The 27,058-nt window shown below is 41.3% G+C and overlaps 1 protein-coding gene across 1 annotated transcript in view; it reads left to right on the plus strand.

The window, feature by feature from the left end:
* The window catches only part of Zw10 (Zeste-white 10), a 648,851-nt gene that overhangs the window by 486,767 nt on the left and 135,026 nt on the right, over positions 1 to 27,058 (plus strand). The window contains exon 10 of the mRNA XM_068376802.1: positions 11,944 to 12,153. Within this exon, the coding sequence (XP_068232903.1) occupies positions 11,944 to 12,153 (210 nt within the window). The remainder of the gene's footprint in view (positions 1 to 11,943; positions 12,154 to 27,058) is intronic.

Below are 27,058 nucleotides of genomic sequence, written 5' to 3' on the forward strand. Positions count from 1 at the left end.
AAAAAATCACAGCAACTAACGAGCGATGCTAAATGAGGAGTGACGTCATTGGCGTGGGTGGGCTTGTTGGTAGCGACGGTCTGTGGTGGACTTGGGACGGCTCCTCTTGGTTTGGGGGATGTTGACGAGGAGATATCTAATTGGTACGAGACCTCTGCATGTGATTTTCACGCCCGTATTACTTATACCGACACCTTTCAGGTGAGTGAGCTGGGTTCACACCTAGCATTCCTATGCAATTTTTTCTCTGGTACTATTTAGCAGTTATATACCTTAGAAATGATGCTAAAGGAGCATTTCACTGGGCGGCACAGGTCGGAGCCCAGAAAAAAGACATTGCCCACCACTATCCAACCATTATCAACCATTACAAAGGATAATACTGACCTCTCCCAGGCTATGTCCTTACCTAAATTAATGGAGATTCCACTTCAACAAATAGATCAAAAGGAGAAAAAGAAAATAACAAACAGAAATCCCAATTTAATAAGACCCTCTCTAATAAAACCACTGGGAAATAGTGTTAGATAAAAAATTGCTAATGGGAAGACCTCATCCAAAAGTTCTTCCAAAAAAATAAAGCATAGTTTTTTCTTTCATTTTGCAATAGAATTGTCAGGGTTTAAGAGCCAAATATGAAGAACTTAAGCTCTTAATTCACGGGCTTTCCCCCGTAATTATATGTCTACAGGAGAGCAAGTTTGATGCTAATACCCCTTGCCCTCGCGAATATATTAGCTATAGGATACCATATGATCACTGAGTAGGGAGCCATGGCGGAAATCCCATCCCATAGGGATGTTCCTCAAATATCTTTATCTATCCATACACCTCTGCAGGCAGTGGTTGTACAGATTGATATAGGAAGAAAATATACAATTTGCACTCTGTACTTGCCTCCAAATGATGACATATCGTATGATAATTTAGTAGAATCACAACTCCCACAACCTTGTCTTTTACTTGGAGATTCTAATGATAGACATCCTTTGTGGGGTGATGTTATATCATCAATTGTCGAAAACAATGATGTTGAACTCCTTAATATAGGAGAGCCCACACACTTCCATGTTCAGACAGGTACCTTGTCATGCAATGACCTTTCAATTGCAAGCTCTAACTGCCTTCTTCATTTCAATTGAAGGCCATCAGATGATTGGCATACTAGTGATCATGCACCAATCATTATAAACACCAACAATGGTCCACCTTTACAGAGATCGCCACGATGGAATCTTGACCTTGCGGACTTGGTTAAATTTCGTGAGCTAAGTGAAATCGAGGTGAGTGCAGATCAGTTTGAAAGTATCGATGATGCCATTGACCTACTGAATGGAACTCTCCATACAGCAGGAGTCAATTCGATTCCCAATCCACAGGATTGTTCAAACGATGACCAGTCCCATGGTGGTCTTCAGAATGAATTACCTTGCACAGAGCCACCAGAAAATCCTGACTAGATTGTGTAGACACCGTACTAAGAAAAAATTTGATATCATACAAAAAGTGTAGAGCGCAGTTCCATCGCGCCATGAAAGAAGCTAGGCGCCAATCTTGGGTATCTTATGTTTCTTCAGTATACAATTGAACACCACCATCTTTTGTATGGAGGAATATAAGAAAATTGCCAGCAAATTTACCCCAGACCCACCACCCTCGTTGAAGGTGAATGATCAGTATGTGACTGAAGCAAATGTTGTTGGCAATGCCCTGGCTGATGATTTTTCAAATGTATCATGCAAGTGTGTAACGGCTCCTGGTCACCAGTATAGGAGCATCGAAGAAAAGAAAAATTTAAATTTTGCAACAGGAAGCTAAGTCATATAATTCTCCTTTCCTGAAAGATAGTTTGATTCCGCACTTGCTACTTGTAACGATACAGCCCCTGAACCCGGTGGAATTCCATATGCAATGATTAAACATGTACATTTTAATACAAAGTTATTTATTTTAAACAATTATTAATAGAATATGGCATGATCATAGTTATCCAAGTGTTTGGGAACTAGCCATTATTGTAGCCTTTTTAAAACCCGGTAAGGACAAGTTTTTAGCAGCAAACTATCGACCTATTGCATTGACATCTTGATTTTGTAAAATCATGGAGAAGATGGTCAATGCAAGACTGATGTGGTACATAGAAAAGAAGGGTATTTTCTCACCTATTCAGTGCGAATTCAGAAAAATGCACTTTCAACGACTTATGTGTTGATACGACTTGAGTCCTCTATTTGTGAAGCCTTTGCTTTCAAACAGTACCATGTAACAGCCTTTTTTTTTACCTTGAAAAGGCATATGATACTACATGGAGATATGGTATACAGTGGAACCTCTACATACGATCTTAATTCGTTCCAGAAACTGCTTCGTATGGTGGAGCAAATGTTCCCATAAGAATACACAGTAATTTGTATACAGTACAGGTAATTCATTCCACAGCCCAAAAACCTATAATAACTGCTTAATAAATTACTATATATAATTACACATAACAATAACATAATGGCATAATATGAAAGAAAGATGTAAAAAAGATAATTATAAAGAAATAATAGATAAAAAATGTGTTTTTATTGTCACTTTACCTTAGAGACAGGCCAACGCAGGTGTAGGAATTGCTACGCATGAGGACACCAGGAGGAGACGGACGATCGGCGAGAAGGTAGAGATGGTGACTTTAAAAAAGTCCTCTCTCTATTTCTGTTTCTCTAAATAAAGCATTAACATGTTCTATAATAAATTCTCTCTCTCTCTCTCTCTCTCTCTCTCTCTCTCTCTCTCTCTCTCTCTCTCTCTCTCTCTCTCTCTCTCTCTTCTCTCTCTCTCTCTCTCTCTCTCTCTCTCTCTCTCTCTCTCTCTCTCTCTCTCTCTCTCAAGAGCGTCAACGAGTTGAAAGACAAATGTAAGTAAAAAAGCAGTATCAGCGAATCTGAATTCCTTTATTAACGAAAACAAATATAGATACAAACACACTCACACAGGTGTAGGAATTCCTACACAGGAGACACGATCGGCGAGGAGGTAGAGATGGTGACTGTTAACGTACCATAACTTACACTACGGAAACTTTAATCTAACTTAGCTTATTTATTTTTGTTTTCGTTTTTATATTTCATATTTTCAACATTTTTTTTTTCTTTTTGATTTTTAATTTTCATCACTCAGTGATGAGTTACGGTACATTATCGCAGTCACCATCTCTACCTCCTCCCCGACCGTCTGTCTCCTACTGCGTAGCAATTCCTACACCTGTGTGTGTGTGTGTGTTTGTGCATACGCACACGAGTAGAGTTTGTATCAATACTGTATTTGTTTTAGTTAATAAAGGAATTCAAATTCGCTGATATTTTCTTGGTTACATTTACAGTGGTACCTCTACATACGAATTTAATCCGTTCCACAACCGACTTCGGATGTAGAAAATGTTCGGATGTCGAAACGAATTTTCCCATAAGAATACATTGAAATAGGATTAATCCGTGGTTGAGCCCAAAAACCATTGATAACTTCTTAATAAACTACTACACATAATTTCCCATGAGAATAATGCACACTAAATTAGATAATAGACATGTAAAAAAGAAGAATTGTTAAAAAATGATAAATAAGAAATGGGTTTTTAGCGTCACTTTACCTTAGAAACTCCAGCGCAGGTGTTGTTGGTCTTGCTACGCAGAGATGAGACGGACGGGCGGAGAGGAGGTAGAGAGGTTAACTACGATAAACGTACACTACCGTAACTTATTTTTAAGTTACACAGGTATATATATATATATATATATATATATATATATATATATATATTAGCAGAGAGAGAGAAAAAAAAAATGAATGAATGAATAAAATAACTTAGCTTATTTTTTTTATTTTTATATTTTATATTTTTTTACATTTTCTTTTTTTCTTTTTGATTATTAATTTTAATCACTTTCACGCTCTACACTTAAAATTGATTGAATTTCTTTCGCTTCATTCTTTGCCGTTTTCTTTGTTTCACTTTCTTTCGCTTCACTCTGCCGTTTTCTTTGAATCACTTCCCTCCTCTTCATCACGAGTTCGCTTTGTAGTTTTTTAAAGAAATTATCGATAGATAATTGCTTGGTACGGCTTTTCAGAATGTTTCGAAAGTGAGTTAGGCAAACATCATCGAACTGCGCAACTACACGACAAACCTGCAATTTTTTTGGGTGGTATTTGTCAATGAAGTCGACCACGTCTTGATATTTTCCTAACACCTCTTTTATATGCGCCGAACCTAACACATGTTCTACCTCCTCGATCCCTTCCTCGTCATCACTCATGTGCTCAGACATAGCATGGAGTTCCTTGAGCTCCTCTGTGGTAAGTTCGTCGTGATGTTTGGCGACGAGTTCCGTAACGTCATCTGCGTCGACCTCCAGACCCATGGACTTGCCAAGGGAGACGATTTCCTCTACGTCTTCCGCTGCATCCACCACGGGATCAGGTTCAGGGTCAAAACCTTCGAAATCTCGGGGAGAAACTGCATCAGGCCACAGCTTCTTCCAGGCAGAATTGAGGGTCCGTCGAGTTAATCCCACCCAAGCCTGATCTATGATCTTCAAGCAGTGCACGATGTTGAAGTGGCTCCTCCAAAATTCAAGCAAAGTTAAGTTGGTGCTTTGCGTGACATTAAAGCACTGCTTAAATAAGTGCTTGGTGTACAGCTTCTTAAAATTAGAGATGACTTGCTGGTCCATGGGCTGGAGGATAGAGGTGGTATTCGGTGGAAGATACAGCACCTTTATGAACTTAAATTCATCGAAGATATCATCTTCAAGTCCGGGGGGGGGGGGGGGTGAGCGGGTGCATTGTCAAGGCATAGCAGGCACTTTAAAGGCAATTTCTGTTCATGAAGATACTTCTTCACAGAAGGGCCGAAAACTTGGTTAACCCATTGCACAAAGAACTGCCTAGTGACCCAGGCCTTCGAGTTGGATCGCCAGAAAACATGAAGCTGGTCCTTATCGATGTTGTGTGCCTTAAAGGCCCTAGGGTTCTCGGAATGGTAAACCAGTAAGGGCTTGACTTTAAAGTCCCCGCTAGCGTTGGCACATAGGGCAAGAGTCAACCGATCCTTCATTGGCTTATGCCCAGGCAATTTCTTCTCTTCGGCAGTGATGTAGGTTCGACTGGGCATCTTCTTTCAAAACAGCCCGGTTTCATCACAATTAAACACTTGCTGCTCTATGTAGCCTTCTTCCAGCACGATCCTTTCAAAGTTCTTGACAAAGTCAGCTGCAGCCTTTGTGTCAGCACTAGCAGCCTCTCCGTGGCGAACAACTGAATGAATCCTGGACCGTTTCTTAAATTTCTCAAACCAGCCACGAGATGCCTTGAAATCGTCTGAGGAAGGTTCAGTTGAACTCTCCCCAGCATTACCCCCAGAGCTCTCCTCCTTCAAGTCCGTAAAGATGGCATGCGCCTTCTCGCAGATGACGGTTTCGGTGATGGTGTCGCCAACAATCTCTCTGTCCTTGATCCAGATTAGCAGAAGTCGTTCCATCTCTTCTATGATAGGGCTACGACGTTTTGAAATAATGGTGATCCCCTTAGAAGGTTTCACTGCTTTAATAGCTTCCTTCTGTTTAAGGATTGTCGAGATCGTCGACATATTATGGCCATACTGTTTAGCAAGTTCACTCAATAATTTCCTGCTTTACGTCTAAAGAAAGCATTTCCTTCTTCCTTTTCTCACCACTTTCACTACCACTTGCAAAACTAAGCCTTTTAGGACCCATACTTTACGTAAATTACCGTAAAAGGATGCACGTAAAAAATCACGATTAAAACAGTACAATAATAGCAGAACGCACAGGGTACAACCGCAAGAAGCCGACGAGAACAGAGGACTGACCCAAGCCGCGCTAATTGAGGGTCCCTCCGAGGTCGAAGTGCTGCCTTCTATCGGCGGAGATAAAAAACACATCAGGCGCTACGAGCACCGACTACGCGTACGAGTATTGTTTACTTCGGGTGTCGAAAAAAAAATTCGGGTGTAGAGTAGGAACGTGTTCGAATTGTACTTCGCGTGTCGAAAAATTCGGATACAACCGGTACGACGAAAATTGCTTACTTCGTGTGTCGAAATAAAATTCGGGTGTAGAGTCAAAAATTTGCTCAAATTTTACTTCGGATGTTGGAAAATTCGGATGTAGAGGTTCCACTGTAATTGTCTATCAACTCATGGATGCTGTTAAAAATCATATGTACTCTAAACACATTTTTTTAATATCTCTCTCTCTCTCTCTCTCTCTCTCTCTCTCTCTCTCTCTCTCTCTCTCTCTCAGAATAAATTAATAGACGTCTCTAACACTAACAGTGAAGAAGAACAAGAGAGAGAGAGAGATTTTATTTAAAGAGCATGTTAATGCTATGTTTAGAGAGAAACAAATAGAGTGTGGACTTTTTTAAAAGAGCTTGTTAATGCTATCTTAGTTTTCTTTGCTTCACTTTTTTCTTTCTTTCAGTTCATCACGCTGGCAATTCTCACAAATGATCGTTGCCATCAATCTCTTTGTCCTTTATCCCTATCAACAAAAGGCATTCCATCTCTTCCAGGGTATTGCTACGACGTCTTGAAATAATGGTGATTCCCTTTTATGGTTTGACTGCTTTGATGGGTGCCTTCTGCTTGATGATTGTCGAGATTGTAGATCTATTCCGGCCCTATTGTTCAGCCATATCACTCACTTACACACTGCTCTCATGTTTTTCTATAATTTTTTGCTTCAATTCCAATGAAAGAATTGCCTTCTTCCTTTTCTCACCACTACCTGTTCTGAAACTTAGCTTCTTAGGCACCATGATTATGGGTAAAATAAAAAATGAAATGTGAAAAAATTAAGAAAATAAGCACTGTTGATAACAGACCGAACAGAGGACAACCACACGATACACACAAGAACAAAGAACAGAGCACTCGAATCTCAATAGCGTCCCTCCCACGTGCTGCCATCTACCGGCGTAAACAAGATCTATATCGGATGTTGGAGCATGACTTCGGGTGTCGAGACAAAAATTTGGTGGAATTTTACTTCGGAGGTTGGAACAATCGTATGTAGAGGTTCCACTGTACTTAAAACCATTCATGAATTGGGATTAAGAGGAGAGCTACCACTTTTTAATCAGTCATTTCTTTCACCTAGAATTTTTCAAGTAAGAGTGGGGGAAACTCTTGTCAGAGAGTAAACGTCAGGAAGAGGGAGTTCCTCAGGGTAGTGTGCTGAGTGTAACCTTGTTTGCACTAGCAATTAATGGGATATCCTCAGTCCCTCCCTGGGATGTTGTCTCAACACTATTTATGAATAATCTCTTCATATCATTTGATGGAGCTAGAACGGCAATTGTTGAGAGAAAACTACAACTCTCAATTGACAATATTATCCAGTGGGCCGATATGAATGGATTTAAGTTCTTGACAAGTAAAACTACTACTGTCCATTTCTGTTGTATCCGGGGAGTACATCCAGACCCGGATATATACATCAAAGGTTAACGGATCCCTTTTGTAGGGGAAGCTAAATTTTTAGGATTGATTTTTAATTGTAGGTTGACTGGGTCCCACACTTGAAGGCGTTAAAAGCTAAATGTCTTCAGACTCTGAATCTTTTAAAAGTATTGCCCCACACATCATGGGGGCCAGACCGTAAAACTATTGCCCCACACATCATGGGGGCCAGACCGTAAAACTATTTTGAAATTATACAAGGTCTTAATTTTTTCCAAAATTAGTTTTGGGTGTGAAATATACTCCTGAGCCTCTCCAAGCTGATTAAAGATATTAGATTCGGTACATCATGTTGGTATCAGATTGCCCACAGGAGCGTTTAGAATCTCACCTATCACAAGTCTCCTTGTTGATGATGTAGAGTTATCTTTAGGCCCTTACTGAATGTCTTCCATTATTCGGTATTGGTTTAGGTTACAAAGACTCCCTAACTCTTTAGCCTTTCAGACTGCAAGCCTTGTAAGGCACTCAACATACTTTGAGTTGCACCCAAAATCTCCTCAACCTTATGGCTTTTGGGTTAAACAATTATTAAACAGTCTTGATATAATTAGAGGTAAGGTGCTTTCACATAAGATATCATCAATTCCTCTGTGGAATTTACCAGAGATATCTTGTAAATATTTTATTGGTGTTAAAAAAAGTGACTGAATTAGAAGCTAGGTCTCTTTTTATGAAACATGAACATAGGGAATCAACTTTTATATATACAGATGGCTCCAAATCTGATGCTGGCATTGGATTTGCAGGGTATAGTAGTACTTTTAACTGTAGAGGTGAACCTCCTCCAATAATTTCCATATTCACTGCTGAATTATATGGCATACTAACCGCTATTGAGAAAATAACGTTAAAAGATTATGGCAATTTTACCCTTTATAATGATTCAAGAAGTGTCCTTCAAGCTTTAGAAGGGTGTAACTCTAGTAACCCTTTAGTTTTAAAGTTTTTAGAGTGGCTTTTAATTATTGGCCTAAAAGGTATAATTGTTCGATTTTGCTGGGTTCCGGCACACGTAGGTGTGACTGGAAATGAAGAGGCAGATTTACTGGCTAAGGGTGCTGCAGCCGAGTTACTACCAAGAAGGTATCTTATTCTCTGTAATGATTTTCTTACCAGCAATTAAGAATTCTATTTATAACAATTGGGAACAAGTCGTATCTTATTTTTTAACCGAAAATAAGATGAGAGAAATTACGATTGTTTTATCCCCTCAGAGGTATAATGGGATCCCCCACTTATAGCACAGAAAGAAATCGATATCTGTTTGAGGCTCAGAGTGAGGATAGCAGGTTCTTCCGTGCCAAGATCCTTGGACCTGATATGTTGTACAATGCTAGTGGCATTTTTAAATTTATATCAGAGGCAGGTTTTCTTAATGCTATTCAAATTTTATAACATATTTACTTTTCTGGTTTTAATTGAATATACTTTTAATCTTTATCCATAGTAAACGATATCAGCGTCAATGACCGATGTCAGGATGCCAGAGAACTTCAAATCAATCAGTCAATCAATCCGAATTTGTCATATTAGTGTTACGCCAGATACAATGTTGAAATTAACGATTTTTAAAAATATAACATAAGACAATGTCACCAGGATTATCAAAAGAGCACTCACTCACTCACTCACTCTGGTGATACTCAGGCCACATTTTGACCCATGACCGCTCGTGATAGGATTCTCCACTCTTCTCTATCCTGTGCCACATGGAGCCATTCATTTGGGTTTCCCCCAGAGATTCTTACATCCTCCTCCAAGCATCTTCTCCAATCTTTTCTTGGCCGTCCTACCGGTCTTCTTCCAGCAACTTCAGCCAAGAATATCCTCTTTGGAGCTCTATCCTCATCCATACGAGCCATGTGTCCTGCCCATTGAAGTCTTCTTGATCTAATTATATCACATATATTTGGTTGGTTTGTACTATTTCTTATTTCTCTATTATGTTGTCGTCTCCATCCATTTATTTCTTGGTCATAGATGGGCCCCTCTATTCGTCTCAGAATCCCATTCTCAAAAAATTAACATTTTTTCTCTGTTTTTGTTAGAGACCATGTCTCGCATCCATTTATCAAAACTGATCTGATAACTGTGTTATATATTCTCAATTTTGTTTTACGGGAGATTGATCGTCGTTTATAAAGGTCTGTAAGGCTGAAATAACATCTGTTGGCTGCTCCAATCCTAGCTGTAACTTCTTCAGCCATTCCAGCATTCTGCGAGTTAATAGTACCCAGATATCTAAAGGACTCTTCTGTCTCAATTCTGATGCCTGCAAGATCTACATTTCCTTGTAATTGCGGTGTTCTTGCTACTTCCATGATTTTAGTTTTGCCTTCATTTATCTCTAGTCCCACCTGGCAAGCCATTGTTTTGAACTGTGTTGTTAGGTTCTCCACCTCCCTGAGGTTGACCCCTATGATATCTATGTCATCAGCATAGCCTAAGCAGTTGACCCTTACGTTATTAAAAGTGACCCCTTCTTGCCTGGCAGTTATGCTTCTTGCTACCTTTTCCATTACCAGGTTGAAGAGAAGGGGGGATAGGATTCATCTTTGTTTTAGGTCGCTTTTCACCTGAAAAGTGGTGGTATATCTTGAGCTGCATCTAACTGAACATAGGGTATTTCTATAACAGGCTTTTGTTACTCTTATGAGTTTTGAGGGTACAGTATATATATATGTGTATACAGGGTACCCTTGGATATTTCAATTGTACTGTAATGCAATGTAATGTTCTGTTACAATAATATCAAAGGGCATTACAATTCTTATACACATATATATATATATATATATATATATATATATATATATATAAAAATGTATATAAATACTGTATTCCGAATTCTCCCATTATATTCCACATTGATGTTTGGTGTATGCTGTCATATGCCTGTTTGAAGTCTATGAATAAGTGGGTTTGTTGTTTATTATATTCCCAGTATTTTTCTATGACTTGTCTGAGGAAGAAAATTGGGTCAATAGTAGAACGTCCAGCTCGGAAACCACACTGATATTCTCCGATTATACTTTCTGCATAGGTGGTAAAGAGCAAAGAAAACTAATTGTGCAATAAATCCAATGCCAATATCTGAAGTAACTGGAGAAAAGAAAAAATTCTAATCTTGCCGATATAATCACAAGAATAGCAAATACAAGAATTGATGAGTGTTAGTTTCTAAAATCAGAGAAAATGGCTATAGTTCCGCCAATTCTGAAAAGTGCTCTTGAATCTAGATTATCAGGAATTAAGCTCGTATAGACCTATTTTGAATCCATCTTTTATTTCAAAAGTGCTAGAGTATGTAATTCTTGGACAACTAATTAGTCAGTTAGAAGAAATAGAAGCTTTGCCAGATAACCAGTCTGCTTACAGAAAATTACGCTCTAGGAGACGACTATATGTTTTGGTATAAATGATAGATGAAAATAAATGTTGTATTTTAATATTACTTGATCTTAGTGCAACTTTTATTACAGTTGTGCATGAAATGCTACTTAATGATATACGGTCCATCGCTATTAAAGACCAACTTTTTTAATGCTGGTTGACAGAAACTATTGTGCACAAATTGGAAACTTATGCAGCATTCTTTTTTTTTTTTCTTTTTTTTTTTTTTTGCATTTGTGATTAGTCTAGGACAATATATCCCAACCAACCAGACTAATACTTGTGCAAACAAAGCTCATGTCTGAAAGGTTGTGCAATATAATTATTTTGAATTTATCACAAGTTTCAATTTTTTATCATGTAAAAGTGTGTTATGATAGATAAAAAAAATGGTAGTTAGAATTTAGAATATCTGATTATCTGGTAACAATCATATTTCATATGTTGAAATTGTATACTGTTTTTATAGAAGAAAACTTATAATTATCATAATTAGATAGTTAAGGCTACTTGCCATTTTTTAAAATATTATTATCAGTGCCTTTAAATCCAGAAGTCTTTCTTTTTCAGATTTTTAGATTTCTTTTGTGTATGAGTGAATCATTATGATTTTCTAAATTAATACCAAATGGTCATCTGTGTATAAGTGAATATGCAGACTGTATATCCAAAGATGCCATCTCAGACTTGTCAAGATTAATAATTTAAAGTTTTCTATTGTTTCTATAAAAATTAGCTTCCATGTTTAATTCACAAAAAGAAAGAACATGGAAAAGAGGGCTAGATGTATTTTATTCTGGTGAAGACGTACACTGTGCAGTATTTGTAAATAATGACATTACTATTTAATTTATAATTTATGTATATTGTTGTTTATTTGTTGCTTTGATATCTGCTGACTATCAAATGCTTTACTGAAACCTTCAAGGAGGCTGTTTAGTTGTTATTAATACTGTTTTCAAAATAGATTTTCTCCATTTTAATTGCATTTATTGTTTTAATTTTTTTTTTTTTTGCAGCTGTTGTTCACAACAATAGCATGTATTTGGGCCATCATGCTTTACTTCTAGGCCATCAGTACAAAAACAGATTTCCCCAAGATTTAAGAGAGAGTATTCTAACAACAGTTGACCTTGCTCATGAACTGCGAAAAATGGCAACTGCCACTTTCTTGAAGGCAATGCAAGGTCACCGTACAACACTTATTGATACCCTTAGAGAGTCATGTGGTGAGTTAGTTGACGATGCTTTTACATTTTTTTGAGCTTCTTATCTTTTATGTTACAATAATGTGATAAGTACAAATTTCAACTCTTAAACTTCTTTAGGTCATTGTGTAATACTCTAATTTATTGTGGAATTGACTAGGTGCTCCTCCTTTAATGATGGGGTATTAATCCTAGAACCTGGTTGATAAATTCATCTTTCATTAAATGCCCTCTTATGAGTAACATCTCAATATAGTTTCCTAGTCACATACCCTTGTAATGAGAGAATGCCTTGATGAAGTCATCGTGTTTCAACAGGGAATATCGTTTCCATGTTGAAGCATTGTGACGAGAAAGAGGGCTTTTGAATTTAGAGAAATTGTTCCCCAAGTTCAAATTCAAATTTCAGTCTTCTATTTCTTCTCCTCAATATTACTTTGACCTATTTTTATAAGCTCTCTTCTGTCTTGCTGTTTAACTACAGTAGGGTCCTGAATTATGCGAGAATTTGGAAAATCGCATATTTCGAAACAACAGGAATAATTCCATTAGGGCCATGGCGAACAGAAACTTGCCTATTCAAACGCGTTTACCACCCATTTTTCATCTCTTTCCATGTACAATACTGTATTTTTTTGGGCTCAAGCCATGTCGTCCTGATGGAAGGTTCCTTCAGTAGCTTCCTAAGGGTATATATGACTACAGTAGATATTCCCAGAGAATTAAACTAAAGGTTTCACAGAATTCTAACTTCTGGCGCGAGTACCCATAAGGTTTCCCTTTAGGAGATTTTGTAATAATAGGGGACGTATGCTTGACACGCCACATAGCTATCTGCACCCCACATAGCGTTTACGCTTTGAGGGGGAAGTGTGGCAAGTTATGGGAGAAGCCGTTACTAAGTTCTCCTCCTTCGTTACTGTTACGGTACTCGGCGACGTCATAACCAGTCGCCATGTTGGCCGCCATCTTGGTTGACGTCACCGTTGCGCGCCATCCTCATTCCTTCTCACGTAGCGTTTATGACCAGGTGTTTTTTCCCAGTTTTTCGCTAAGTGATTCATCATGTCGCAATTTTCTGCCTCGCCTTCTTCTGGAAAGTTGAGTACCATATTCTTGTATTGTATAAATCAGCTCTGGCCGTAAAGTAACATCTTTTTATCTTGAAATACCGTGGTTTTGTGGCGGAGCTATGCCTTGACCGGAGGCGTCATGACGCTGAGGCTGTAGTTCGCTTCGCATGCTTTATTTAGTTAGCCAGAACAACCTTCCCAGTCTTATAACTAATTATCAGCATTAGTTATTTAGTCTTCATTGCTAGGAATTAGTTATATTATGCCGACAGTATTCAATTTCGGCAAGTGTAGGTAGCCGATTCGTATGCTAAATTGCTAGCCTAGCCCCTAGGCTCGATAGCCTAGGCGTTTTTGTTTACTTTCATGCATGATATAATAAGTGTTCCTAGTGTTAAGTTACGAAATGAAGATATTAGGCATTTATATGTATAAGATTCAGTGATTGCACATATGTTTTTCGCCTTCTAGGAAGTATACAAGGAGTTTCGATGATCTTGGTAGTCGACTCCCTTGCCCCTAACCTAACGCTAGGGCTTTTGTATACTTTCACACCTCCCCAGTTACCTTACCCAATGTAATCTCCTCCCTCTGAGGTAGCCTAGGCTACATCCTAGCCCTCCTTACCTTGAATCGTATTCAAGTGAGGTTAGGCTAGGATTTTCTTGCCCCGCTCCTAGCCATAGTACATGAGCTTTGAGTTTGGGACAGAACCTCAGAGTACCAGTCATTCGCCCCCAGCTACCCCTTTAGGTGAATGAACTCTCCTTTTGGTCTCTGCTGATCGGCGAAGATATGGGGGCTCTGCCCTTCCCCCTAGTCCACACCTGGTAGGGTTTCAACCCTTCCTCCCTGTGGTCTACCGACTTGTCCTACACCTGCCTTCCCTGAGTTAGGGACTTGCTTCCCTAGCCTAGGTTAGGCAGGCCAGGGGATTCTGTTTCTTTATAGTTTAGACAGTACATTAGTGCTGTACCTCCTCTGAACTAACCTACCCTAGGCTGGAGAACGAATTCTTCCTACACCTGGGATAGTGCTGATTCTGGAACAGAAACCCCCTCCCCCTCTGGAGTGTCGGTGAGGGCTACGCCTTCCCCTACACTCCCCCTCAGGACCCTTGCCCCTCCCCCCCTCTGTCCTTTAGTGTTGGCCTAGCCATCACACCTCTGTCCGCCGTCCTACAACTCCACTGCGTGCCCGTGGGTTGTGGGTTCGGCTCGGTCCTTTCGTTGGGTAGTCCGAACTGCTGCGCTTCCCGCATATAGTCGAACTATGGGATTGCATACGACAGGTCGGTCTACCGGCGGAAGACCTCACTATCTTAGAGTGCTCTTCGGTCCTCTCTTGGGCCGCCATCCGCAATGCTAGCCGGCTGCCGGCTCTGTTGCGGCTGGATGAAAGGTTGCCACCCTCTCCCTTTCATTTGAACACTCCTTCCGGAGGAAGACGAGGTTTGGGTAGTGAGCTACTGCCCTTCCCTCCCTCTTCCCCTATCCTTTCTCTCTACCTGATCAGTGCCGGTCCACTACCGTCACTACCTTGCCGGCAACAGCCGTCAGCGTAACCCGGTATCCTCTCTGTGTCATTGATTGACGTCAGTGTTGGAATACCTTCGCCGGTTGCTTGCCGACTGCCGGGGGGGCGCCGACTTGCCGGCGATCTGCCATCATCCTGAGGTTCGCCCTCTCTCTGCCACATAGACTGATGACAGGGAGGGGGTTCCCCCTCGATGGGGATTTGCCGGCGCCCAGCGCACTTCCGGCATGCTATCATGCTGCCGGCCCCACCTAATCATATTACTTCAGTGGACTGTCACCTCTTCCCTGCTGGCGGTGACTATTGTATAGCTATATATGATAGCAGTACATCTATGGTATAGTACATTCCCTAGGCAGAAAACTATGGTGTATAGTTGTGCAGTAAATTCTTCTAGCATACTCTGTGCATCCATGCACAGTCCCTTGCCGGGACCTATCTGAATAGGGAGGAATCATTTCTCTCCCTTTTCTTCTATGGTGAATGAACTCAGCTTCCCCTCTCACCATGACTAATACCCTGGAGGAAGTCTAAGCTATGCTTTATCCAACGTGGATAATCCTTCCACCTCATAAGGCTCTTAAAGAGCCCCTAGAATTAGTTATGGTGTGGGGTCACGGCAATTGGCTGGGTGGGATGCACAAGTATGTGTCTTTTCTGCTTCTTTTCCAACTTACCTATCCTAAGCTTACATTTGAAAAGGAATCTTATATTAAGTTTAAATAACTTTAAGACTAATCTAAGATTACTTTAAGTCATTGTATATGACTCCTGTAGACTCATGTCCACCTTTCTTTTACAGGAGGAGTACATCCGGTGTGAGAGCGCCTTCTGCAGCGTTCGGCGCCCGGACTTCTACGGCCACTTGGCATGCCGAACCCGCAGCTGTTCCATCACTCAAGGGACTCTACGGTATTGAGACCCGCAGGTTTGCATTGTCTGCAAAGACCTGCTCCATGAGGTGTTCGAGGACCCCCCCCCCCATCAGCGGAGGCCAGGGACATCGCCCGAGAGAAACTACGCAAATGGGTGCATGGTTTCCAGAAGAATGCCACGGGGCCCTATCTCCCAAGAGAGAAGATGAGAGCTTTGCTCTTCCCAAAGGCATCTGCGGATGCTGTTATCCCCAAGCCTGAGATCCCCTGCGTCCAGCTGACGGTTGAACCGGATGTATCGGACGCACTTCAAGACTTCCATCTTGATGAGGTGGAACGAATGTCGGAAGTGTCGGACACCACCGAAAGCACCCTGATGTTCGAGGGTCGAGAAGAGGAGGAGCATGTGGAGGCTCCTGACTCCGAGGGTGATGTCGCCTGCGCCCCCTCTGTTACTTCCGTTGCTGTAACGGAACCAATTCCCTCTACCTCTTCCACTCCTACACGGGCGGTAGTGGAAAACCAGGATAGCCTCCAGGCCCTGGTGGCGCTCCTGAACGAGAGGTTTCGTAAGAGAGACGAAGACCTCAAGAGGGAGATCCTCCGTCTGTCGAAACAGACGGCCAGGAAGATCAACGTTAAGGACCTTCCCCCTTGCTCAGTGACTAACCCATGGAGGCATGCAGAGCACATGCCAATCACGAGTGGACGAATTTTCGTCAATGATAAACTAAACTAGACGCCATTCCCCTTGAAGAGGTGGAGTTTCCACCTAGTTTCGAAGCATATCCGGATTGTTACATCCGTCTCAAGTCCGAGCCAGTTTCCAAGGAGGAAACCAAGCCTAAGGAGGTCATTGTCTTTGACCATGCAAAAGCTCAAGCTCTTCTGGCCGGCTGCCTTAAGAGCAAGGGCTACACCAACTCCAAGTTGCCGGCCCTAAGCAAGAAACATCCATCCTTTCTTGCTCCTGCCACCATGGTCTTTCCCTTCGCCGAAAAGTCCCTGCTGGCAGTGTTGAAGGCAGTGGAGGAAGGGAAACCCTGCCCTACATTGGAGGAATGTAGGCCCCTCTCCCTCGCCCTCCCTCCCGTCCTCCCTCCAGGCCTCCTCCTACCTAGGATTCAGGCTTCAAAGAAGGCAGTACGCTTTCAGAACCATGCCCTTCAGACTCAACATAGCTCCAAGGATCTTCACGAAGCTCGCGGAAACGATCGTCCAACAGCTACGCTTACAAGGCGTCCAGGTGATGGCTTACCTGAACGATTGGCTGGTTTGGGCGGCATGGTCAGAAGAATGCTTGCACGCTTCCAGAAATTTGACCCAATTCCTGGAACATCTGGGTTTCAAGATCAACACCAAAAAGTCTCGACTTTCTCCAGCTCAGAAGTTTCAATGGCTAGGAATCCATGGGAACCTTCAGTCACACCGTCTTTCCATTCTTCAGAAGAAAAGGAAGGAAATAGCGGGATCTGTCAAGAGACTCCTAAAATCCAAACGGATTTCAAGACGTCAACAGGAGCAGGTGCTCGGCTCCCTCCAGCTCGCTTCAGTGACAGATCCAGTGCTACGAGCACAGCTAAAAGATGCATCGGGAGTCTGGAGAAGATACGCATCCATTGCTCGAAGAGATCTCAAGAGACCTTTACCAACCAGGCTTCACTCACTCCTAAAGCCATGGTCGGAGGCAAAGAACCTGAGAAGATCAGTTCCCCTTCAACCACCGCCTCCGTCGGTCGTTATCCACATGGATGCATCGCTAGAAGGATGGGGGGGGTCACCCCCATCAATGACAAATTCAAGGAACATGGTCTCCCCTATTCAAGATGTTCCACATCAACATCTTAGAGGCCATGGCGGTCCTTCTTACTCTGAAGAGGCTGTCTCCACGCCCCTCGTTCCACATCCGTCTAACTCTGGACAGCGCCGTTGTAGTCAGATGTCTCAACCGTCAGGGCTCAAGATCGCCCAAACTCAACCAAGTGTTACTGCCCATCTTCCGCCTAGCGGCCAAGAAGAGATGTGACGGTGGATGCTCTATCAAGGACAACCCCGATAGAGTCAGAATGGTCCTTAGACGCGGACTCATTCTCCTTCATCTCTCGACAAGTCCCGGAACTGCAGATCGACCTCTTCGCGACGAGCGACAACAAACAACTTCCTTGTTACGTGGCCCCATACGAGGACCCCAGAGCGGAAGCAGTGGAGGCCATGTCCCTGGATTGGAACAGATGGTCCAAGATTTACCTGTTCCCTCCACCCAACCTTCTGCTGAAAGTCTTCACCAAGCTGAGAACCTTCCAAGGAACAGCAGCCCTAGTGGCACCCAAGTGGCCCCGGAGCAACTGGTTCCCATTTATCGTGGAGTTACAATCCGAGCTAATTCCCCCTGCCGGACCCAGTTCTCTCCCAGCAAGTTCAGAAGTCGACTGTCTTCGCTTCATCAAGGAAAACCCGAGACCTTCATCTCATGATTTTCTCTCCCTAGCATGTAAAGAAGAGGTTTTGGATCGCGAAGAAAAGCTTGGACTTCCTAGAGGAATATAAAACAAAATCTACCAGAAGGCAATACGAGTCATCCTGGAAGAAATGGGTGTCCTTCGTCAAGGCTAAAAATCCTACAGAAATCTCTATAGACTTTTGTCTGTCATCTTTTATTCACCTTCATGGACAGGGCTTGGCAGCCAACACGATTTCCACCTGCATATCGGCCTTGACAAGACCACTACTTTATGCCTTCCAGATAGACCTGTCCGACGACATCTTTAACAAGCTGCCAAAGGCATGTGCTAGACTCCGTCCTGCACCTCCACCGAGACCCATCTGGTCTCTCGACAAGGTGCTCCACATTGCCTGAAGTTTGGACAATGAGTCTTGCCCTCTGAAAGATTTGACTCAAAAATTTATTTTCCTTTTTTCGCTCACCTCGGGAGCCCGAGTCAGTGAAATTGTGGCTTTATCAATAGAAGAGGGCCAGATACAGTTTGCTGAAACAGGTGAACTTACCCTCTTTCCTGACCCAATGTTTTTCGCCAAGAACGAGCTTCCCACCAAAAGGTGGGGTCCCTGGAGAATCTGCCCTCTGAAGGAAGATGTCTCTCTATGCCCAGTGGAGAGTCTAAAGGTCTATCTTCTAAGAACTTCAGACTTTGGCACAGGACAGCTCTTTAAAGGAGAAACATCGGGGTCTGATTTGTCACTCAAACAACTAAGGGCGAAGATCACCTACTTTATTCGCAGTGCGGATCCTGACAGTACACCCGCAGGTCATGATCCCAGGAAAGTCGCCTCTTCCCTGAACTTTTTCCAGTCAATGGATTTCGAGAGTCTTCGCTCTTTCACAGGCTGGAAATCCTAAAGAGTGTTTTTCAAACACTACGCAAAGCAGGTGCACGAGCTTAAGCGGTATGTGGTAGCAGCAGGTAGTGTGCTAAAACCTGGTGCTTAGTGCTGCGTAGAACAGTGAGTTATTCGGGACTCTAACTCCATGGGTGCCTGTGTTGACCCTAGTGAGAAACATAGTGATTTTAAGTGCCACCTTGTGACACTAAGGACTGTTCTTCTACAAAGGTGAAGTAACATAGACAGAAACACGTGTGCCACATGTTTTTAACATGAAGTCTATATAAGACTTTCTAGAAAGACTTTATAGTTCCTCTGGAACTTATCTGTGCAATGGCAAGTTTTCCTTTTCAGATTCCACACCCACTTCTTTTGATGTCTTTAGTCTGTTTTTAATTGCATTCCATTTTGAAATTTGCTTATTTCATGCTGATTCTTATTTTACTGAATAAAATAGAATTTTGTTACCCTGTACGTCTCATTTCGCCCTCACTCATGAAATAAAAACACGGTTAGAGAATTTTTATTACCTCATTATTTGAATATTATGAACTGTTATAATATTGTTTCTCTTGATGCAAACTCATCTAGACCAAGGTAATTTGTTCCAACACAATTTTACTTACCTTCTTCTATCTGACCCTGGGACTGGCAGGTATCTCCGAGACTTGGTGAGTTCCTCTATCAAGTAACTTCAAGATGTTCCTTGCGTCCAAATAGGACTTCCCGGCCAGGGGGGCAGTAAGCGGTAACATGGTATATGCTTATCTGAAGTGACATGTAACGGAAATGTCACAGCTCTCTGTGGTCATCAGACCAAAGGAATAATTTTTAGAAGTTGAAGGCACTACAAAAGGGAAAAATCCACGATACATTAATTATCTGGTACACTTTCATCAGGACGACATGGCTTGAGCCCAAAAAATGGATTTTGAGCGAAGCGAAAAATCTCGTTTTGGGTGAGATAGCCATGTCGTCCTGATGGACCCGCCCTTGTTCTCTATTCCGGCCTTGGCAGGCCCCTCCCAATGTTATTGTATCATGGAGGCTGGCATAAATGCCGGAAGGAATGAGGATGGTGCGCAACGGTGACGTCAACCAAGATGGCGACCAGTTATGACGTCGCCGAGTACCGTAACAGTAACGAAGGAGAACTTAGTAACGGTTCCTCCCATAACTTGCCACACTTCCCCCATTGAAGCGTAAACGCTATGTGGGGTGCAGATAGCTATGTGGCGTGTCAAGCATACGTCCCCTGTTATTATACGATATCCTAAAGGGAAACCTTATGGGTACTCACGCTAGAAGTTAGAATTCTGTGAAACCTTTAGTTTAATTCTCTGGGAATATCTACTGTAGTCATATATACCCTTAGGAAGCTACTGAAGGAACCTTCCATCAGGACCACATAGCTATCTCACCCAAAAATAGATTTTTCGCTTCGCTCAAAATCCGTTTTTTTTTTTTTATTTAATTGCTCCAATAAATACATACGATATTTCAAATGTTTTAAAGTTTTAATAACTTGATAAGTTTAAAATTACAACCAGGAAGGGTGTAAATACAGTATATTTCCCATTATGAAACGCCTAAAATTAGTAGTAATTTTAACAAGTTTGTCATATCTGTTGTGTAAGGTAACTAGTGAATAGTAAAACCATAATTGTATAGAGTAGCTTTTGTTGTATCATATAAAATCCAAAATTAATGAAATAAAGGCGATTTTATATCATGCGTTTCCTAACCAGGCCAAAAAGCACACCATCAAAATCGGAATCCGGTGTATTGTTTACGTTCATCTCGGATCGTAGCGAAGAAACGAACGCCTTTACAAATATGTGTTTAGGTTACTTTTTACAGCAACAGCTATCTTACCAAGTATTGATTATATGATGATTTTGTTATTACCAATATTGTTTTACTTTATTATTTCTTAGAACTTTGAAGTAGATGCAATGAATGCGATTTATATAATTGTTAAACACGCCGCCTAAAACGAAAACCTTCCGTTTCTTTACTGTACGCTCGATCACCGATCATAATGAACAAACGAATGAATTAACCACAAATGATTAAGGTGATAACTAATGATATTAAGAGCTTTTAGTAGATTTTGTTATTACAAATATCTTAATTGCTGTATCTACAGACATAGCAAAACAGGAAAACTTTTTTTTTTTTTTTTTTTTGCGTATAATCAACATAGCAAGCTGCCACTAATGACAGTATGATAATTTACTTTAATTCAAACTGTTACGAAAAAAGATAATTGTCCATTCCATATCTGTTAGATCTTAAACTAGGTAGGATCAGCGTGGTTTCGTATCTTCATTGCAACTGAAACACAGCAGACAGAAATACAGATAGCCCGTGACAGGGACAATGACGTCACTTATGTGGGCGGAGCTTAGGCGCTGCAAGCAGCCTCATCTTACATCTCCCTCCCAGAATATTACGAGGGTAATATTTTCAAAACTTATAAATGACAATATCAAAAGCAGATATGACAAACCAAATGCTATAATCTCTTAATGAAAAACATCAGACATGTAAGGTAAATCATAATCGTAATAATTAATGGTAACGTGAAGCTGACAGAGAGAGAGAGAGAGAGAGAGAGAGAGAGAGATATCAACAGCATTAACATAACCTCAAGTGAAACAATAATTACATAAGCATTGCAAGATGTGCACTAAAATTGACTCATGAATGCAACACCAACATAACTTAAAATCTCATACAAAATATAATTTTGTAAATATGAAATCAATGCACGTCTAAGTGCAGTTAAATAAAACAGAAGTTGCTTTCATTTTATAAATGCAAAATCAAAACAGAGATAATTATACATAATCGTTCCTTGGAGGCCGTACCTCTGGCGCTGATTGAGGAAACTTAGGCTCATGACCCACTTCGTCGTCGGTAGGAGTGGCTCCTCTTGTCTCATTGACGGGCAGTTCAGTGACCTTGAGGTGTCTTCTGTTCCTTATCGATGGACGCCCACTAGCATCCAGTCTCATGATGTACTGTCTGTGAGGTTGTTGATCGACTATGATTCCCAGCCTGTCTCAGGCCTTAGTCATATTTTTTTTTTTTTTTTTTTTTTGGCTCGAGTCACGTCGTCCTGGTGGAAGTTCCTTCTGGCAACTTGTACAGTATAATATTTCTGCGATTGATATTACAAGAGAATTACCATTAGGTATCACGGAGTTCCAACCCCCAGAAACGACTATCCGAAGATATTGTGTATAATCAGCGACGTATCCTAAGATAACCATAGATATCTGCACCCCAAACAGACCTTACCCAGTCTAATCCACTTAGGGGAAGGATAAATAAGGAGCCTTAACACATCCTATCACCTTCGAGTGCCCCTATACGTTCCTGTCTTCCATTCCTTCGATCGCAGCTTATGGCTACAGTTCGGTTGATTTTGTGGGCGCTTTTTTCGCAATTCTTTTGAAGAATTATCATTTGGAATGGCTTACTCTTTTTCGTCAAAGTTGAGTATTTACCTCTCTTTGCCTTTATTTATGCTAATTTTGGTTTCACTCCCTTCGGGGAACTTTATTTTAGCTTTTGGTTAGAGGAAGCCAAAGCGCTTCGAGTCCTACTAGCATGGCATCGGGCTTAGTCCCCGATGGCCTCTTATTTCTATTTTTATGGTTAAGTTTCACGTTAGCTAGTTTTTGTTTAGCATTACGATGCTAAGGACTCAATTTTATATATATTTTCATTACGATGCTAAGGACTCAATTTTATATATTTTTATTACGATTTATTATTTTAGTCTTTTGTGAGTTCATATCAGTTTCGGCATGTCTGTCTGGCCATCGTGCTACATACGCTCTCTGGTTGGTTTATGGTATTCATTTAGAGTTCCCCTTTGCGAAGGGCGAGTACACTCTTTCCTGTCGGTGCGCTGACAGTTGTTTGATGCCGTATTCTAACCGTTTTTAAATTTTGAGAGAATAATTATTTTGTTGATCCCCATTACTGATATCGAACTTATATATATTGTGAATGATTATTGTGTGAAAGCGTAGCCCTTCGGAGTTTCTGTGTTATTAACCGGGCAGCATTCTCCTTTCTAAAGAGAGTTGTGAGACTGTCGGCAATGCTGGTACTTACGACTTCGTCGTCTCCGACTGCATTCCTTTTCTGGGCCATACTATAGCGATACGTTGCTATATTATCTATGTGGCCTATACTGCCACATTCTTTTATATGATCGTCATTTTAGTTTGCTGCCGTCATTACAGGCAGTGTCGTAACTGGCGGCAGTTTTCGCCTAGTATTGGGTCTAGTTTTTGTGCCCCAGATTTAGGAATAGCCTTGGGAGGTGGCTATGTCGTTACCTATCTGTGCCGTTATTATCGGCAGGGATATTATGTTATGAAGGCAGATATTTTTATTATTAGTGACTGCCTTTTTATAGAGAAATCTGTTGATGAGTACAAACCTCAAATTGGCATAAAGAAAGGATATTATGTTATGAAGGCAGATGTTTTTATTATTAGTGACTGCCTTTTTATAGAGATATCTGTTGATGAGTACAAACCTTGAATTGGCATAAAGAAAGGATATTATGTTATGAAGGCAGATGTTTCTATTATTAGTGTCTGCCTTTTTATAGAGATATCTGTTGATGAGTTCAAACCTCAAATTTGCATAAAGAAAGGATATTATGTTATGAAGGCAGATGTTTTTATTATTAGTGACTGCCTTTTTATAGAGATATCTGTTGATGAGTACAAACCTCAGATTGGCATAAAGAAGGATATTATGTTATGAAGACAGATGTTTTTATTATTAGTGACTGCCTTCTTAAAGAGATATCTGTTGAGTTCAAACCTCAAATTGGCATAAAGAAAGGATATTATGTTATGAAGTCATATGTTTTTATTATTAGTGACTGCCTTTTTATAGAGATATCTGTTGTGAGTACAAACCTCAAATTGGCATAAAGTCCTTACTTCAAAAACTTCTGAGGTATCTTTTTGCTAGTCAGCTTTGAAGTTCTCTTTTGCGAAAGGGTCTCCTTAACTTTATTGTGTTTTACAATTGTTTTAAGGCCTCAACCTTCGGGGTTCTGGCCTATTAACCCGACAGCATTCTCCTTTATAAAGAGAATTGTCAGTCTGTTGGCAATACCACTACTTGTGGCTTCGTCGTCTCCGACGGTATTTACTTTTCTAAGGTCTAGTCCTTCGGGGTTCTGGCCTTTTAACCCGGCAGCATTCTTCCTTATAAAGAGAGTTGTCAGACTGTTGGCAACGCTGGTATTTACGGCTTCGTCCTCTCCGACGGTATTCCTTTTCCGGGCCATTTTATAGTGATACGTCGCTATGTTATTGATGTGGCTTATACTGCCACACTCTTTTTGTTACAACATGATATTGACACAAATTATTGTCGTTTATTTTACTGCCGTCATTACCGACACTGTCGTAACTGGCGGCAGTTCTCGCCCAGTCTTGGGTATGATTATTGTGCCCCTGATTTAGGAATAGCCTTGGAGTTGACGATGCCCTCACCTATCTGTGCCGTCAAGGACAGCATGGATATTATGTTATGATGGCATATGATTTATGAGTATAAACCTCAAGTGTCAGCCTTGGGAGTTGACGATACTGTTACCTATCTGTGCCGTTAAGGACGACGGGGATATCATGTTATGACGGCGTATGATTTATGAGTATAAACCTCAAGTGCCATAAAGACTTTACTTCTACAACTTGCGGAGGCTGAATATTGTGGCCCCCTTTTCTCTTTCTGATTAAAAAAAAAAAAAAAATTGTAAATGCGCACATTTTGGGGATTTACTTTCCCAAATTTTTGGACTGAAATTTGAATGATACTACCCCATTCCTTTCAGTGTGATGATCTAAAGAGACTATGATAGTCATTGCCGTTTTTCCTCTTTTCAGGCGGAATCTTCGAAGAAGATACATTGTCGAGTTCCAATCTGTGCCAGGACCATGAGGTATCTCTGTGGTCATAATACCTGCAGGATACATGTTCAATGCGGGAGAACGAAGGATCCAATCTCCTATTGGGGTCCTCTGGACTGCAATATGGTAAGGACTTATATTATTCTGGTTGGATATTGGAGGGTGTTCTTCCACAAATAGAAAAGCTGAGCCCAAGGCTCCTTATCTTCCTTCTGTAGCTTGAAAGGATATTCTTTTCCGAATGAGGTCCTGGACTCGGTTTTGGGGTAAGCTCCACCTAGACTCATTTCTACCGTTCAGTTCCATGTAGATGAAACTTAGTTTTTTGAGACTTGACGTGGACAATTTATCCTCGGTTTTTTCTTCATCTCTGGATTGAGAATCAACTCTCTTACCGGTAGCAGATTCGGATGAACCCTTCCCTCGTGGATGATTCTTACATGTCTGAATTGGACGAGGTTAGTGTGACTTCCATGAGAGACTCAGTGCGTTCCATTGTTTCAACTGCCATCACTACGGTGGCTGCTCTATCACAATTCGGTGCTTTTACTGAAAGATTGGCCACTCTTGTAGCACCCAACACAATGGTTTTTCCCTTTGCTTCGTAAGCCTTTTTGGCTGTGGAATAGGCCTTCAAGGAGGGTAAGTCTCTTCCGATATTGAAAGAAGGGAAACCTGGGTCACTCGTTCTTCCCCTTAGACTTTGAATACTGGTTGGATATTCAGTTTACTTTTGCTGAAGGGAAATTAGTTAAGGACATGGCTAGCTGACAGTTAATGAAAGACTGCCAAGATTTCCGGCACACCTAGTTAAGGCGAAATTGGAGATTAGGTAGAGACTATCAGCTTCGATGTCTCTTCAATGCTTTGTAGAAATGATGATTGGTAATCCGTTGATGCCCCTTTCTTTTCGCTTTTGGCCAAGATGCACATGCTACTTTTATGAAGGATCTTTTTAACTATCTTCAGGCTCGTAGAGTCTGCAGGAAGCATGTTTTAGCTTTCGCGATCATTCGTCTTGAACCGAAGCGTCTTATTGATGACTCTATTTGGGTTAAAGATCTTTTTCCACAGAATTTAGTAAGGAGATCATGGATGCAGCGGCAGCAGAACAGAAGAGTCTTTTCCGGAGATGGGGAAGATCTCAAAAAAGGGAAATTATTCCTAAGGTTGGCCCTCAACCTAAAAGGGTCCGTCTACCAACATACCTTAGGAGGCACTTTATCTCTGCATCAGGTAGTGCAGAATCTTTTCACTGTTCCTCACCCAGTAACTTCACGGTCCCCAACATTCGATCTTGGATTTGAACAAGGGACCTCGTCCTCTCGTCCCCCCAAGACGGTATGAGGGGATACAGGTCGGTCTGACGAAGGTTGTAGGCCAGGGAGTCGTGGTTTCCGAAGTAACAAGGGAACTAAGGGCAAACATCCCTCAACCCAGTTGGGGGAAGACTGTAATGGTTCAAGGACAGATGGCTGTTCAGTCTTTGGCCACAAAGCGTGAATTCCAGCAGTTTAGGGCGGAAATGGATGAGACAAACCCCTTGGATCAAGAGATTTTTCTAGAAATTAACACCACATCTGGTACAATATGTGCAGGACCTTTTGGGAAGAGAGTTATCCATTGCACGAAATCTATGAAGTTTTGAGGTCGTCTATTCTGCGTGGCAATGAAAGTTTTGATAATTTCTCGAACTATTCTTGACTTATCTCATCTAATTCTATTCGATCTTTGCGACAAGTTTTGGAGGCTGACTATTTCGCAGATAAGGGCCTTACTACCTCGGGGGGTTTACATCGTCTCTATAGATCTTACCGACACTTATTGGCATCTTCCGATAGGTCGACCTTTCTCCCCCTACCTTGATTCCAGGCTAGAGAGAAAGGCTTATATATTCAGAGATGTGCTATTCGAGCTCCCTCAGCAAGTGAATGCACGGAAGCAACATATCTCATGGCAAGATTCCTTCAATATCTGTGATTCCTAATAAACTTCCAGAAGTCAAGGTTAAACCCGAATGTTCCCGTGGTTAGGGATTCGTTGAAATCTAACGACTCATGCCCCCTCTATTCCTGCTGCCAAGAGGAAGGAAATAGCCCGGTCAATTCGGTCTTTCATCTACTTGAGAAAGACTACCAGACGTTGT

Source organism: Palaemon carinicauda, chromosome 7 (assembly GCF_036898095.1).
Source record: "Palaemon carinicauda isolate YSFRI2023 chromosome 7, ASM3689809v2, whole genome shotgun sequence".
Lineage (NCBI taxonomy): Eukaryota > Metazoa > Arthropoda > Malacostraca > Decapoda > Palaemonidae > Palaemon > Palaemon carinicauda.